Genomic DNA, 17,266 nt, shown 5'->3' with positions numbered 1-17,266 from the left:
ATGGAAATGACTTTATCTCTGAATACATTTAGCATTTAAAAATCTTCAGTTTCTAAAATGCAGTCATGTATTTCTGTCACAAGATGGAGCCAAAAATCCCTTCAATTAAATCACTTTTCAACAGTGAAAGTTTTTTCATAGCAGCTGCAAATTCAAGTGAGAACAACAAATCTCTACAAATATGCAAATTACATCAAATATGACATGAGGCGTCACATTTGCTGCACAAGGAATATAATAAGTTTACTTTAAATATTTGACATGATAAAACAACGCCAACAACAATGAAATGACCATGATGTGGGTCGACAGAATAGGTTAGTGTGTATCAGAGAGAGCGATACATGAGTCATTAGATCAACTTCTGAATGGAGAGCTAAAATCAGATCAAATGTCTGAGATCTTTTCTGTCTTGCTCATATCTTCAAAACTCACATCTGAAGAAAAAATCCTCTCAATAAACAGTCGTGTTTTCTGCATGCTTACACCTATTTCTCTTCTTTAAACATGCATAGTTGAGTTGTGTTGTGATTTTTTTGCACTTTCATCATTACAGGGACAATATTAATTGCATCTGGATGTTACAATATAATGCAAAACATGACAGACGTACATAACATAAAACTGCTTAATGGGAACAGTATATGTGTATCAGATAAAAAATAATTAGAACGTGAAGTCAGAAAACAACTTTTCTCTGTACGGATACGGCACATCATCTTGTCTCTGTGGGAGGAAACAGAGACACATGGTAAGAAATGAATGCAAATATCAAGCAAAACAAAACTTTCTGAATACACATTGTAGTGTGTTTATTATTTATAGTTTATTATGCTATGGTTTTACTAGGCCAGCCCACTCAAGATCAAATTGGGCTGTATGTGGCCCCTGAACTAAAATTAGTTTGACACCCCTGCTCTTGATGTGATTATAAAATGAACCCATCATTTTTCTCATGCTTATATAGCCAGATCAAAGTATCAAAACCTAAAGGCACCACAATACAGGAAATGTCTCACCTGCATTTTCAAAGCTTCCAACACACAACAGATCTTGAGGACTCAGTTGCACCAAAAAATAAGAAGAAAAAAAATAAATTTAATATTCATAGTTATGATAAGGTGTTTATGATAATATGTCCAAATATGCACCAAATATATATGGATTATCTAAAAAAAAAAATTGTGTTTGTGCCCTCCAGTCCAGCAGGTGACAGTGTTGTTCTTTTGGCTCACTTCACATTTCACGCCTGTGGCTTTAAACAACACACAGAAGGCTCTAGTGAATAGTTCCTGTTTTTCTGATCATTGAACCGCAGGTGACATGAAACTCACTGGAAGCTGAAAGGTAAAACAAGCCTATTTATTCACAGATTTTCTCATATTTATTGACATTTGTATCTCTTAAAAGCTTCATTTTTTTAGTTTTACTTCATTTAAGTGTCTTAGTGGCATCATCTGATTGTGTGTGAGAGACAGAAATAGGCTGAAATATAGCTTTATGTTTTCCAGTGTGCATGCACTAGATTTGTGAAGTGTGAGTTAGGTAAGTAAAAAGCATCCTTTAAAATAGTGACCACCAGCAACATCTATCTATCTGTAAATGTTAGATTCACTTTTTTAGAAATGTGCTTTATATTTGATCATAAACTGTGGTGCTTCCTCTTCATTTTGCTTCAGCACTGAGTGGAGATGAAACAGGAGTACCAGGATCTTGTACTGCAGGCGTGTGGTGCCTCATCCCTGCATGTCGGTGTTAAGATCCAGACACTGTGGAGCGGTTATGGAGAGATACTGAGGCTGCACCTGGAGGGCTGCGACCGGCCCTCTGTGGTCGTCAAACATGTCAAGTTTCCAGAAGACGCAGAGCATCCCGGGGGCTGGAACACAGACCGCTCTCACAGACGCAAAGTAAGATCCTATCATGTGGAGACACACTGGTACCAGAACTACTCCACCAATCAGAGCTGTCGCATCCCAGCATGCCTGACCGCCTTTTCCCATGGAGACGAGATGCTGATTGTGCTGGAGGACCTGGATGTGGCCGGTTTTGACCAGAGAAGGTAGTAATATGGGGGTAATAAGCGGTTTTGGAAAATCTTTGTCCTCAAATTTACATTAAAAAGTACAAAACAAACTCAAAACAAACTAAAAAAGATCAGTAAGTAGCCATATGCAGATGTGGATTTAAGCATCCTAAAAATAATCTGAGGATATGTCACAGTACTCACACTTGTTGCAGTATTTACAAGCATTAAAGTGTCTACTTGTGAAATGTAATTCCAGTTAATACAACAGTCATCTTGAGGTTTGTCAGAGCACGCTAGGATGCGCCTGGTTAACTGAGTAAATACGAGGCTCAACTGAGCTCAGATGGTTTGTTGGTTTTACTTTCAGTTTCACTTAAAGAGCAAAACAGGAGGATCCATCATCCAGAATTATAGTTTAATTTGAATGAGTTATCTACATGAGATGATTTTAAATGATTTTTAAGCAAGGAATTCATTTCTCAAAATCGTTAATAAAACAATATGATAATTAATATTTATGTGTCAGATATGGGATATTTATACATCCCAGATCTATGTATGATATATTTGTTATGAGTCTCATCAAGATTAATACATTTTCAATATTAAGATATTGAATATTATATAATAATAATGATCTAATAATAATAATATTCATACTGAATCCAACATTTGAACCTCATAAACTTGAACTTATACGTGCTTGTCGGTCATAAAACCAGCTTGTAAAGATTTTACCACTAACAACAGAACTAGTGATGCTCTGCAGTTCTTCAATGTCAAGACTTTTCCAGGTGTTTGATTGTTTTTTAACAAAAGCTTTATTAACAAACTAACATATAAAAACTCAGACATCACAGATTGAAAACAAATAAATAAAAAACAAACACATTATGGTGATGATGAATAAATGTAAAAAACAACCTTTTTTTACTCATAATTGATTTCAGTGTATCTTTGTAATGAGATATAAAAACCTTAATATGTGTAAAATTTGCTAACTACATTAATAACTAAATTAATCATATCTTTTAGAGAGGAATTACAATCAATATAAGCAACAATGTCTATATTTCTTCATTGTATGTTTTTTATTTGCAGGACCAGTGTGAGGAACAGAGAGATTAAAGCTTGTCTCAGTTGGCTTGCCCACTTTCATGCTCTCTTCGTGGGCGTGGCACCAGAGGGTCTGTGGCCCGTCGGTACCTACTGGCACCTGGAGACCCGGCCGGACGAGCTGGAGGTCATGGATGATGCCGAGCTCAAAGCAGCTGCCGGCGACATCGACAAAATACTCAACGAATGCCACTTCAAGACCATCGTTCACGGAGACGCCAAGTTAGCCAACTTCTGTTTTTCCCCAAACGGACAGGAAGTTGCAGCTGTAGACTTTCAGTATGTTGGTGGGGGCTGCGGGATGAAAGATATCGTGTATTTTTTAGGAAGCTGCATGGAAGAGAAGGAGTGTGAAAAGAGGGTACCAGACTTACTGGACTATTATTTCTCCGAGCTGAAGCTCTCTGTGAAAAAAGATGTGGACTTTGCCGCCCTTGAGAAGGAGTGGAGGGAGATGTTCGCCTTTGCCTGGACGGACTTCCATCGTTTTCTGCTGGGATGGATGCCCGGACACTGGAAGATCAACCGCTACAGTAAACAGTTGACCAAGGAGGTTCTGGGAAAACTGCAGCTTTAATCAGCACCAAAAAAACTCTAATTTTAACTCTGCAGACAACCAGAGAGCCGAGTGTGTGACTTGAAGGCGACCAGTTTGAACGTATCATAGATAGAAAAATGAAACATGCAGTCAAATCCTTTACTCAGCTGTTTGCAGTGACACATGCTTATCAAACCATTTCTGGATGAATAAAGGTTTTTGAAAAATGCTTGGGCTATTTTTCTTCTATAATTCAGCCCTTGAGATCTTAACGGACACTTAGCATCTTCTTAAACCACAGGACTACAAAGACATAATACTTACTAATTGCAAAACATAACTCTATGGCTTATATGTTTAATAATGTGCAGCAAGACTGCAATGTATTCAAATGAGCTAAAACTGTTTCTAAACAGCTTCATTTGAAGAGAGAATGAGGTTGATATGAGGAGCATCAATTTCATTCTTTCTTTAGTAGTATACTAATTGAATATAACTTCCATGAATCTGGTGTCGTGCATGTCAAAATATCATTATTATATTTCTTTTTTCTTTAACCAGAAAGTCCCTTGAGATAAAAATCATTTTTTAAAGTAGCCCTGCCCAAGACATCACTATTAAAAGGTTATAATAGTTATAGGATACAGCATGTTTAAAACTGTCAAGAAATAATCAAGGGTTAGGGTTAAAAACAGAATAGAAACATTATACAAAATACAGTTTAAGAATAGCTGTTTATTTATTTTTCTATTAAAAAGATTATGATTATTAAGTTGTAGTGTTCTGAGCAAATATATCTTTATTCTGAGAGACTATATCTGCCTCGTTTTGCATTTTTAACAAACGTGATATGGTTGATTTAAAAAATATATTATTTAAGATTTTTATATCAAACAATGTAAAATTATGCTTTTCTGGAAATTATAAGGTTTAGTATAGTTGCACTGAATAATTTAGGTGATACATGTGGGTTAGGGTTAGGGTTACATAGGGTCATTGATCAAAAACATTGCTAAATTTGGTTGAATTATAAAAGATAGCAGTGACACTAAATGAAGACCCTTTACATCATATTTGGTGACAAATCAGATTCTGTGATCTACAGTGTTAGAAGTAATAGTAGCCTATCACAATGTCAAAATACTTCATTACAAGTAAAAATCCTGCATTTAAAATCCTATTTAACACTTAAAGTATAGTAAGAAATATTATCGGCTAGATTTACTTAAAATACTAAAAGTAGTATAAGTAGTAAAAGTACTAATATTGAGGATAATTAGGGTTAGGGTGCACTGACTGATCACTATTAATGATGTACTTTTACGTTTTTAATATATAAAATTTTACTTAAGTGAGAAGAGGAAGAGAGGAGAGCTAGAAGCTCTCATGGACAATCCCTCCCACCCTCTCTATATGCCGAGCTGAGGCAACTCAGACTCATCCAGCCGTGTGCCTCAAAGCGCTTGGGGGCTCCTTCATACCATAATCAGCAATCGGATTGCACAACACCACAGATCCCAGTACCTCCCACTCCCACTAAAAAAGACTGATCCTGTCCTTACAATGTTAATCCCAGGAACATTGCACACATTTATTTAATCTCAGAAATGTTTGCATATTGCACAGATTTAATTACACAAAGGTCCAGTTTACTATATATTTTATTTTATTTCATCACTTCCACCCTTACACTGCTACCTTTTCCCCCTGTACTGCTGTGTCAATTTGAATTTCTCTCAAGAGGGATCAATAAAGACCTTTTCTCTTCTCTCAGGGACGATTGTTGTTGATTATCTTATCTTATCTAATCTTTTTTTGTGATTAAGTGTTCATTATTTATATATTTGTCATTTACAGGAGGGGAATCAACTCATAATAATCGCCTATAGGCATACAGCAATGGGGGAGAATCAGTCCCCCTCCCATAACCCCCAGTTTCCCTTCTATCAACCCTCTAGCTCCTGGCAAAGTAAGCCAAGGCAGTATGCAGAATTGGAAAAAAATAAATAAACAAAAAATAAATAAATAAAAATGTAGGGTCTAAATTGCCCCAGTGTTGTCTTCTCTTCTCCTTTCTTCTCCTCTCTTATCTTATCTTAATTTATATGAGTACTTCTTCCAACACTGCAGGTCACACAATCTGATGGGTCACCAAATACTATGTAACACCTGTGGCTCTTATTTCCTGAGACGAGCCAAATGATCCAGCTCACCTAAAACACCTATAATATGTTCCCCCTTCACTCAAAAAAGAGCCTGGATATGTCCCCTCTTCTCTCACTCAGATGTGTCTCTCTCCTCTCTGCTATTATTTTCTCTTCTTTTCTCACTTTTCCTCTTTGTCTGATCAGCTGTTGTGTGAAGGACGGTCGTGACGTCACTTCCGCTCTCTCACACCCCGACATTTCAACAACAAGACAGGAGAGCTGAGCTTTGGGACGAAGAGGCGACGACAGCAGACAGCAGACACCAGACAGCAGGTACTATAAAAAAGACAATAACATATCTGAAGCGATCACGTGGTTACTATTTAACACGGATAAACTGGTTATAGTCGCTGTCTGCCAAGTTTAACCCGAGTTTATATCGATGCTAACGTTAGCCAACAATGCTAACTGGGCTTTATTATGACAAGGGTCAAAATAAAAGCTGCTTCGTTTTTCTGTGTGACTGACTTATCTTTCCTTCTTAATGGTTTCCAGTGAACTGTTTTGACAGTAGGGTGGAACAGGGTAATGTGGGACACTTTTGAAATTCTGACTTGTTCAACATATTTAAATATGAATCAAACACATTATATCAACACCTAATCATTATGAAATCCCTGAGATGTTTCCTTGTTTAATCAGTTAAGGCAGTTTTTAGATATTGTACTGAAAAGGAAAATGGTACATATATTAATCAGGGTTCCCACGCGTCCTGGAAAACCTGGAAAAGTTATGAAATTAGAAAAACTGTTTTCTAGGCCTGGAAATGGTTTGAAGTTAGGTAAATGTTTTGGAAAGGTTTTGAATTAGGGATGACCTGCTCTGATATCAAAGATAACAGATATAAGACATGCTGCATGAACTTGGACCCCCCCCCCCCCCCCCAAGTTACTTAATTTAAACTACTTAAATTAAGTAAAGTATGGAAACGTTTTTAAAATTCAATGGTAAAAATGCCTGGGAACCCTGCTGGAAAACCTGGAAAATGATTGACCAATTTTGCAGTCATGGAAAACACATCGGAAAAGAGAGAAAAAGTAAAATTTTCGGAAGATTATTTCTCCTCCCTTTGCTTCTATGCCTTTAGAGGAAATGCAAACGGTTTAGAAGATTTGCGCATGCATATAATCTGTTCTTACTCTGCCTTCAATGGGAAATATTAAGGCACAACTCTGCTTGGCTTCTATCTAGATAAAACATCTTCATGTTGCTCTCAGAGTGAAACCAGAATGATAAATTTGACTTAAAAATGGACTGCGATCCCACCACCATAGTCTCTCAAAATTATGTGGGAAACACTGATTAGTGTAGGTGTGATCAGTTGTCTGTCGTAATGTAGCATCTGAATATGTCCTGGAAAAGTCCTGGGAAATTACTTCAAGAAAAACCCTGTTTTTCTGGTTTCAGAATTTGTAGGTTTGATTTATACAAAGCAGCCATATCTGCCAAAACTTTCTGATTCTGAACTTTCTGCCTGTAGGTTTTTGTCTTGTGGTTTCTCATCTGAAAGTTTAACAAACTAGGATCCTGTATGTTCACATGTGTAATGTTACACAATATAACTAGCACAGTTTGCATAATACTAGTTATCTTTAAAATAACTGAATAGAAAAAGTTGATTGATTGATTGAAATCAGAAATTCTCATTCAAATAGCTTTAGTAGCTACTGATGTATGTAGGGTCGGAGCACGTCACCAGCCAAAATACAAATGTAAATCATTTATTAGTTCTTTTGGGGGTTGTAATTACCACTAAACCTTACAACAGACTACTAACAGGCTACAACATATACTAAAAGTCTTGACTGCTTGGTGGTTGAGTCGGCCGGTTCCTCTTCAGTGTACTGAGCTCAGCTTTGGTTTCAGTTCATGTTGGTAGATAAATGCAAACATTCATTTTCTTAAAGTTCCTGTGACTGTGACAAGAATGTAGTTTACTAGAGTCTCCAGCTATGATCAGATTTATAGAGAGGCGTAGATTTAAGTTCATGGTCATTTTGGAGGCTTTTATTAGTGATGCTATATAGAGTATGTTTCTTAATCTGAACATGGTGAACCAGCATTTAGCCCCAAATGTGAATATTATTACATCCAGTTTCTTCTTTTCATGTGCTTATTATGATTGAGTTCTTTTAAAACATTTTAAATTTGAATCTTTCATTTGGACTGTGTACTGTATGTTCTTTTAATCATTTTAATGCAAAATCATTATTTTATGCTGCACTCTCATCATATTTTATGCTCTTTTTCGTCTAGCTTTTTATTTTTCTTTACTGTTTTCTTTTTATTATAATGGGGTTTCCTGGTTTTAACTGTATGTTTTAATGTTTACCAATTTTTACTGTTTAATATTTTGTTTAAAAAAAAAATGTAATACACTATATAAATAACAAAATATTACAACTACATATGTTATAATGTGATTATTACATTTGGTAGATACAACTTTAAAGCTTCTGCATTTTATGGAAAACTTGACTTCCTTCTGTGGAAAAGAAACTGAAACGTTTCCTCTTATTTTCACCAGTAATCCACCAGAAGTGTCACCACAGAAGAATTTCCATCAGTATAATTGGACCCATGTTGTAGAGAAGGAACCACATCCTCCCATCAACCTCCAGCAGCAGGGATTATTTCAGGTGTTTTATTTAATTTAATCTGAGTGCAGAATGGAGAGGTTTTGAGGAAGACTTCCTCAGGTGAGTCCTGAGTTGCGACACTAAGTTCTTCAGAGACCACCCTTGGTTAGTAATATGAGCCATGGACTCTGGGGCAGTTGATAGTCCTGTTACCCTGGTCATCAAGGCCCCCAACCAGAAGTATGAAGACCAGACCATTAACTGCTTCCTCAACTGGACCGTGGAGAGGCTGAAGACTCACATCTCCAACGTTTACCCCAGCAAGCCGGTAAGTGGACCTAAAATCGCTCCCTAAAAGGTTCGAACGATCGTTACAACAGACAAATATTTATTCATAGCTTCATTTTTCTTCTTTTGTTTTGATGTTTTAAAAGTTTGTTTTACTTTATTTTATTATTATCATTATTATTATTATTATTATTATTATTATTATTATTATTATCATTCTGTAAGTTTTATATTTTTATCTGTTTTATCTATCTCCATTTCTTTTGTCTTTTTAATTTTTTTAAAGCTAGTTTTAGTCTGACTTTTTCTGAACTTTATCTCTTATTTTATTTTACTTTTGTTTTGTCATTTTAATCTTTTAAAACCTTGTTTTTTTAAATACATTTTCTCTTATTTATTTTATTTTAAAGTTAAATCCTACTTTTTTATCCCCCATTTTTATTTTCTCTCGCTTGTCTGTGTCACAATTTTTTCTTTGTAATTTATTTTTTTTGTTTTTGTTCCTTCATCTTTTTTTATTCCTTTTCTTTATCTTGTCCTCTTTGCACTTCGGATGTTCAACAAATATGTTCAGTATTGTCCTTTTTACACTAAGACTTATTAAATTATGATTGAAGTTGCGAGTCAAAGGTTAACTGTTTGTGATTTTAGGTGAATTCATGATTGATGGAAATCTGTCTTTACAATCTGAACAAAGAAAAAACAAAAAAACTTAACTTAGCTGACTGAAAAACACTTCCTTTTCCAAGTTATCTGTTTTTACTTTGTCATAATGAAGAAAACTGGCCATAGATTTATAAACAAAAAACAAAAAAATTCATCTCAGCTGACTAAGAAACACTTCCTTTTCCAAGTTATCTGTTTTTAGTTTGTCATGTTTAAAAAAAGCCGGCCATAGATTTTAAAAAAAGCCCACTGAGCGATGCTGTGTAACTACAGTATGGCAACAAGCAAAATGTGCTTCAAATGGGGGTCATGTCTGTGGACTGAAATTACACCTTTCCCATTCAGGAGTATCTTTCTAGTTTAAGAATAAACTTTATACTCAAACATATATCTGCACAAAAAATATATATCATTTTATAGAAAAGCAAACATGGCACTCATAAATAAAACATTTCTTTGTACGGTAATCGAGAATGAGGTCAGCTTGTGTTATTTCTATGCTTCTGTTGTCAGTCTTGTCTCATAAATATGACATGAAGAGGCTCCTCTGCCTCGTGAAGCATAGAAAACAAATATGATTGTACACACTTGGTTTGCTTTCAGTAAAAAATTGTCTTAATCTAATCCAAAGGTGCCTAATTGCTTTACACACATTAAGGATTTGACATCTTGTGCTCATCATATTCAACCCAACGACAAGTTTTAAATCTTCTCACAACTTTAAACAAAAGAACAAAAATAGAGAGGTTGAAACAGCAGTGTTTACTGTAAACATACAGTATTAATAGATGTGGTTCATTTATCACTCTGTACCTAAGTCTCACTACAAGGTCCTCTTTTATACTTTTCATCATATAGTATAATCTTTATTAGCCAGTGGAGTCTGTAAAAGTTGTAAAATAGTTTTCATGGCACAAATATCAGAGAGCTTCTAATCCAGGTAGAAGCTTAAAAGTTGAGGTTTTAAAGTTCATTCTTGACTTTGGAAACATTTGAAGCGTTTGTATATGTTTGGGGATTAATTTTAGCTCCAGAGGCCCTTTGCAGTATCATTTCCACCCACTGCTGCAAGTTTATGTCTGAGGAAAAGCTGCACGACATCAGGTCAAATTTGAGATGTTAGAAATAAAGACAACATGTTTTTTTACACATTATTTATATAACAAAGACATCCTTATCTAGTTACACTGCAAAGACAAGGCTGTTAGATGTTAGAGTAGGAGTCAGTGACCTAAATAAGGAATGAAAACACATTTTCAGTGTCTCATATTGTCTCTACACTGATTATAACTGGTGTTTGTGTCGTAGCTGTCCAAAGACCAGCGGCTGGTTTACTCAGGGAGGCTCCTTCAAGACCACCTGCAGCTCAGAGATGTGCTTAGAAAGGTAAGAAAGACTGACCGAAGGGCTGTTTGTTGGGTTTTGTGTGTGTAATATTTCACATTAATAGATTTTAGTTTGGCAGTCACCATCCAAAAAATCTTTTTAAATGTCTGTATTCAGTTTTTGTGTGTTTCAGAGGCACATGTACAGTTAGTTTGTGAATTGTTTGGTGTTTTGAAGTCAGTTCCTGATGCTCAGTGCTGTTTTCAGCCCCCCAGTCTGTGTGGAAAACTGCATGTATGAAAGATGTTGTCTGTCCATTAAATCATCTAGAGTTTCCCCATGGTGATAACACTGAGGTGGCAAAACTTAGCTGCATAAATACACATTCCTTTTTAGATTATTTCAGGTGTTTAAGTTCCAGTTATCATTAATTTGGCTAAAAAACATGAAGAACTTAACTCAAACAAGTAAAATGTATAATGCACACAATAATTCACATAATGTTTAAACTAGATTATTTGCATTTGATGGATCTAAAGGTACATTTCAATTAAATCAAATTCAAATAATCAGCCTTTTTTCACTTATTGTTGCTTCATGCACATCCAAGAGCCCAGCAAAAAAATATTGTCGCAATTGTGTAACAACGTGTCAGAAAAGATAAGAACTGATTTACATATAACTGATTAAATCCTCACATAATGAGTGTTACACAGTATGTTTGACATGTTTGAATAAAACAGGAGTAATGAAGACACAGCAAGGCAAGGCAGCTTTATTTATATATAGCACATTTCATACACAAGGGCAATTCGATGTGCTTTACATAAAAAGAAAATATCAGGGGATGATTAAACCGTAAAAATGGGAAACATGAAAACAGACAATAGAAAAAGAGAAAGAAAACAAAAAGCTAGACTAAAATAGAGCATAAAAATAAGCAGTAAGTTCAAGTCTCTTCTTGTACAGACAGGCTTCTCCTGCCCTCCAGTTATAACCGACAATTATTTATTTATTAATTGTATTTACTATGTACTGACTGAGTGATTTTTATTTCTTGTTGTTTGTTGGTTTGCCTTAAATTATCTTATCTTCCTCTTTACAAAATAAAGACATAAAGACATGTACAGCCATAATAAAACTAGAGAAATACTGGTCCGACGTGTGTGTGTGTGTGTGTGTGTGTGTGTGTGTGTGTGTGTGTGTGTGTGTGTGTGTGTGTGTGTGTGTGTGTGTGTGTGTGTGTGCGCGCGCTGTGGGGGAACTGAAACAGGCTGCCTGGGGGGAACAATAGCTGATCTGATGTGTTTTTCAAACACAGGGTGAGTATTGTGTGACTGAGTTCTGGTCATTTCCATACTAATCCTCTTTCTCTTTCCCTTTCTCTCCCTTTCTCTCTCTCTCTCTCTCTCTCTCTCTGTTTCTTGCTTTGTCTCTCCCTCTCCTTTGTTACTGCCTTATCTTCCTCCTCCTCCTCCTTCTCCTTTCGGCTCGTGTCCTGACCTTGTCGACCTGCAGCAGGATGAATACCACATGATGCATTTAGTGTGTACCTCTCACAGTCCCCCCGGCTCGCCTATGTCCCGGAGCCCCTCCATGGCCAACACTGCAGCTTCTGACTCCAGCGTGAGTAGACCGACACACACACACCCACACACACTGACCTGACACGACCTGCTCCTGTAAGGGCCTCACACAGTCACAGTGTACGACAGCTCACAGTCATCCCCCCTCCTTTCTCTGTGTGTTCGTGAAGTGGAGTCTTACAGGTTGAAACGTTTTCAGCCTGAGTTTTGCACCACCGACACCAAATCCATGTTTATTTGCTTGCTTTTAGGAAATCCTCTGTTTTCCTTGTGTTGATTCTTTAAGTATTTACTAAGCTCAACTTCTGATTGGTGTTCATGTTTCGTCACAGAGTTCAGACAGTGCAGGCTCAGCGTCTCCTGCCGCCACACCAAATCAGGACAACCAGCCAGGCTCTTCCTCCTCCTCATCTTCTTCTGTGCCAGGAAGTTATGATGGGTTGAGGTATCGTAGCGGCTTCCCCCAGTACAACCCTCAGAGCCCCCCCGGAGTCCCTCAGTGGTAAGCAAATGTCTGACAACAAGACCCAGGTCATAATTTAAGATAAGAAAAGACAATTGTTTATTATTAGTCTCACAATGGAGAAATTTACAGCAGTTTAAGATCTGTGCTCTGTGCTCATCACATCTAAAAAGCAACAAGTTAACATTTTAAAATAAATACTTCAAAGAGAAATACAGAACTTTTTTTTTCATTTTTACTGATAATCAAGAGTGGAAACTGATAGATTATTTATAACTAACGTGACATTTCTTCCACAGGCCAGACGGAGCCCAGGTCCCTTTACAAGGCGGCCTCCCGGCCAACATGCCCCCCCACCCCATGTACATGCCCATGCAGATGCTGTGGTGGCAGCAGATGTATGCGCGCCACTACTACATGCAATAGTAAGTTAAAGAAGTGTGTTTGTACTCATCTGGATTCATACATTTTCCTCAGGATTCATCAGGAAGATATCAAGGACTTACCAAGACAGAATATATATGTGAAAATGTGAATGATGAGCTGTTCATTTTAAGTTTCAGTTCTTTCATTTAATTAACTATAAAGCTTATTTTCTTGCTCTCTTTGAACTTTAATGACATTGATCGTATATAAACATGGACGACGCATCTCCACTTCTACCGCAATGCAAAAGTGAAGCCAAAATATCTTCTTTCCAAGAGCGAGCACCTCGCTTATTTGACTTCATTTTGAGGTTTGAGAGCGGTTGTCATAGCTGTCAATCATGATGTCACACCCCCTTATTTACATCATCAAACAACTAATTAATAAATACCTCATCAGAAAAATGAGCAGTTGAACAAACATCAGTGTGATAAGAATGACCTAAAATGGCAGAAACCATCTTTAGGTTCATGGCTCATGTCCCATCTGCTAACATAGAGGAGGTTGGATTCATGAGCTATACTGCAGCCATCCACTAGAGGGTGATCCAGATGTTTTGGTTTCACTTTTGAGAAGCTGTCATGATGTCTATCTTTATATACAGTCAGAGGTTAATCAGTAAAAAATCACACGCTTAAGTGGTCGAACTTCTATCTTCCTAGAGGATATCTTTTATATGATATGTTTATTTTTTATCATGAAATAGCACTACAGACAAAGAGACAAGTGACAATCGAAGCAGACAGAGCCTATAGAAGATGACATAAAGCAGTTAAGATACATATAGATAGTAAAGCAGCAGCTTTGATGATGTAAATGATATGATGAGTCCAGGAGTGTCAGAGATTACTAAAAAAGTATAATAACTACAATGAAAATATATGGAAATAGATAATAAATAAATCCTTCAGTGTGTATAATTGTAAACTTTCGCTCCCTGCTTCCTCCTATCAGTCAAGCAGCAGTCGCTGCCTCTCAGCCTCCCAGCACCTCCCCTCCATCCTCCCCCTCCCCGTCGCCCCTTCAGCCCGCCCAGCCCAACGAAGGGGTGCAACCTCCGCTGGGGCCCAACCCGGCACCCAACCCTTTACCGGAGAACCAGCCGGCCAACCCCAACATCCAGATGAACGCGCAGGGCGGGGCGGTGATGAACGAGGACGAGCTGAACCGGGATTGGCTGGACTGGCTGTACACGTTGTCGCGGGCCGGCGTCCTGCTCAGTATCGTCTACTTCTACTCCTCTTTTAGCCGCTTTGTCATGGTGGTCGGCGCCATGCTGCTCGTCTACTTGTGAGTCAGCTTTGCGCGAAACTGAAAAAATACACATTTAAGTATAATATTATAATTTTGTCTCACCTTTACTTGAATTTATATTGAGTTAGATTAGTCTATTTTAAATTAACTAAACCAACCAATTATTTTGCTTATTAAATAAACCTTTCAGTCATATTTTAATTACTAAAATACCCCAAAATGTGTTGCTTTTAGCTTCTAAAATGTGAAGATTTCTTTATCATACATGATAGTAAACTGAATATCTTTATGTTGTGGATTGTTGGTTAGACAAAACCAAACCATCAAGATGTCACCTTTGACTCCGGGAAAACATAATTGGCATTTTCACCATTTTCTGACATTTTATAGACAAAACCATCGATCAATAAATCAAAAAAATAATCTACAAATTAATCGATAATGAAAGTAATCATTAGTCGCGGCCCTGATATTCAGTGCTTTATGGTGTGTTTATGGTCAAAATTTCATCAGTTTTCATTCAATTTGAATCCTAAATAAACTTTAAATCCTTGTATAAGAGTTTTTCTTTTGTTTTTCAGGCACCAGGCTGGTTGGTTTCCCTTCAGGCCGGAGCAGCAGAACTTCAGAGAAGGAGAAAGACCCGGAGCTCCTCAGGAAGAAGCGGAGAGGCACCAGGACATACAGGAAATGGTGAGTCGGGTTTTCAACCTCCACACTTTTTCTTTTAATGGCGACAAATAACCAGAAAAAAAAGTCTGCATAGAGACTTGAATCAGCTGCAATACATTAAAATTCATGCTGCATGGAGCTTTAAAAAGCTTATTTATGTTTATGAATCTGCCCCAATACTCTGTTAGATGATAGATGTCTGTTAGATGAGCAAGTCCTTTATTAGTCTCATTGTGGGGAAATTTACAGTGTGTCTTGTTTTAATTAAACTTTATTAATTTGTTGTATTGTTACTTTAACTTAACCCTTACCCATTTTTACATTTGAGAGCTGTAAAAACACCATATACACATTTCCTTTTAGCCAGATCTTTCCTAATGTGACCCACAGTATACAAAAAATGGAAATAAAATGCGTCTTTTTCTTTCTTGTGCAGCTGATACACATTTATATATGCAAATGTACAAATTTGACCTGAGTTTATAAAAAGAAATTCCAAATCAGCATTTAAACATGTTGTATTCATCATATTCTATAAAATGTTCTCCTGGACCATAAAATAGTGACTGTGAATGTGTTTTTTTCCCATAAGATTAATCAAACATTTATTAATGACTGAATTTATGAATGTGAATTGGTGTAGAAACTAATTATGAGTCAGAATGTAATATGTAGAGGAGTATTTCCTCCTTCACTCTTTCTGTGTCTCTTTAACAACGCTTGTTTCTGTCCGTCTGTGTCTCAGGAGCGTCTGATGGACGAGGGGATAGACAACGATGACAGCGGTGAAGAAGGAGGAGGAGGCCCGGACGACCAGGCCCAGGCTGCTGCTGCTGCTCCTGCTGCTGTTCTCCCCGAGCCAAACTTCCTTACTACCGCGTGGTCCTTCATCAGCACTTTCTTCACCTCTCTTATCCCTGAGGGACGGCCACAACCGGCTAACTAGGCAGCCTCCCCTACCACTCAAATACCCCTCCTCCTCCTCCTCCTCCTCCTCTTCTTATTACTCCTCCTTCCAGCAAGTACCAGTCTACAGAAGTATCGCAATTGCTACCTTCTTCTTAGCTGCCCTAATTACCCAGAAAACCACCTTCATACAGTCAAATATTCATTTACAGACCGCCCAATCCAAACCTCCTACAAGCTGCCAACAAACAGACATTTATTTTAAACAGGCTACTCCGACGTTTAAGAGATGCAGTTTGCCTCTCTGACGCAGGATTAGGAGAATAAATGAACATTTAGAAAATAAATATCATTCTGTGTTAATGGAGTAAATGCTTCAGCAGTGATTTTTTCTTTTTTTTTTTTAAATTTCTTTCATCGGTTGTGAATTCATTGAGACGTGACGAAGAGACTCTGGAGGGAACTGTCTTCCATTTTAAGCAGTGATAAGCTCGTTTTTTTTGGGAAACTTTTAAATGAGGGATGTGATCCAGATCACACACAACAACAACAACAAAAAAGAAAGAAAAGATATCAGGATTCTTCTTATAATGAGAGGAAGACGTGTGTCCTACAAACCATGAAAGCCCTGGTGACATTTTCATGTACGCACACGATGTGCATAAAGACACTGCAGCCACTAAGCACATTGTTTTTCCCACTTTGTGTATTTGAACATTATCTATTTACACATGTAAGTATATGCATCTTTAATTCCTGAATATATTGCTTTTTTTTGAATAAAAATCTCTCTGCAGTTTGACTGGTTGTCATTTATTCTGCTGTCCTGCAGGTGGCAGCATTTACATACAAACGTTAGAGCGGCTGAGCGTTGAGATGTTTGGAGGTTGCGGCAGCTGGTGGAACTTCATTATATTAGACTTTGATTAATTGTTTTCATCTTTGCACTCTGATAATTTTCATAAATGCTGCATTATTTGTAATATTTACTTATTTCCTGTCCCATTTTAATTACTGGGTTAGGGTTATTTAATACTGTTTCCGATACTCATCCTGTTGGCTTAAAATATTTCATAACATAAAATAATAACACTTAGGCAACAAAATAAGAGCAAATAGTAAAAAAAAAAAAAAAGTAAATAAAAAAAGACAATTGAAGTCAAATTAAATAGAAATTAATGAGCAGGATGAAATCAAGATAAAGCATTTT

The 17,266-nt window shown here is 36.9% G+C and overlaps 2 protein-coding genes across 3 annotated transcripts; both read left to right on the top strand.

Moving 5' to 3' along the window:
* The first annotated feature begins 1,279 nt into the window (after window positions 1-1,279).
* On the top strand, window positions 1,280-3,912 carry pkdc (protein kinase-like domain containing). 2 transcript variants are annotated; one of them, XM_062423288.1, is made up of 4 exons: window positions 1,310-1,347; window positions 1,512-1,545; window positions 1,680-2,062; window positions 3,131-3,912. In XM_062423288.1, the coding sequence occupies exons 3-4, from the start codon at window positions 1,692-1,694 to the stop codon at window positions 3,720-3,722; spliced, it is 963 nt and encodes a 320-aa protein (XP_062279272.1). In that variant the 5' UTR covers window positions 1,310-1,347; window positions 1,512-1,545; window positions 1,680-1,691; the 3' UTR covers window positions 3,723-3,912. The 2 variants fall into 2 exon arrangements, with proteins under 2 accessions (XP_062279271.1, XP_062279272.1); XM_062423287.1 differs by lacking the exon at window positions 1,512-1,545 and having other exon boundaries at window positions 1,280-1,347.
* Window positions 3,913-6,076: 2,164 nt separating this feature from the next.
* Window positions 6,077-16,850, top strand: herpud2 (HERPUD family member 2). The gene is made up of 9 exons (XM_062422472.1): window positions 6,077-6,163; window positions 8,418-8,797; window positions 10,732-10,809; window positions 12,268-12,375; window positions 12,668-12,837; window positions 13,098-13,223; window positions 14,179-14,514; window positions 15,060-15,171; window positions 15,896-16,850. The coding sequence occupies exons 2-9, from the start codon at window positions 8,651-8,653 to the stop codon at window positions 16,094-16,096; spliced, it is 1,278 nt and encodes a 425-aa protein (XP_062278456.1). The 5' UTR covers window positions 6,077-6,163; window positions 8,418-8,650; the 3' UTR covers window positions 16,097-16,850.
* Window positions 16,851-17,266: the final 416 nt, after the last annotated feature.

This window comes from Scomber scombrus, chromosome 7 (genome assembly GCF_963691925.1).
Source record: "Scomber scombrus chromosome 7, fScoSco1.1, whole genome shotgun sequence".
NCBI lineage: Eukaryota > Metazoa > Chordata > Actinopteri > Scombriformes > Scombridae > Scomber > Scomber scombrus.
Note: the sequence above shows the minus strand (reverse complement) of the source record. Positions and strands in the feature narration are given on the sequence as shown.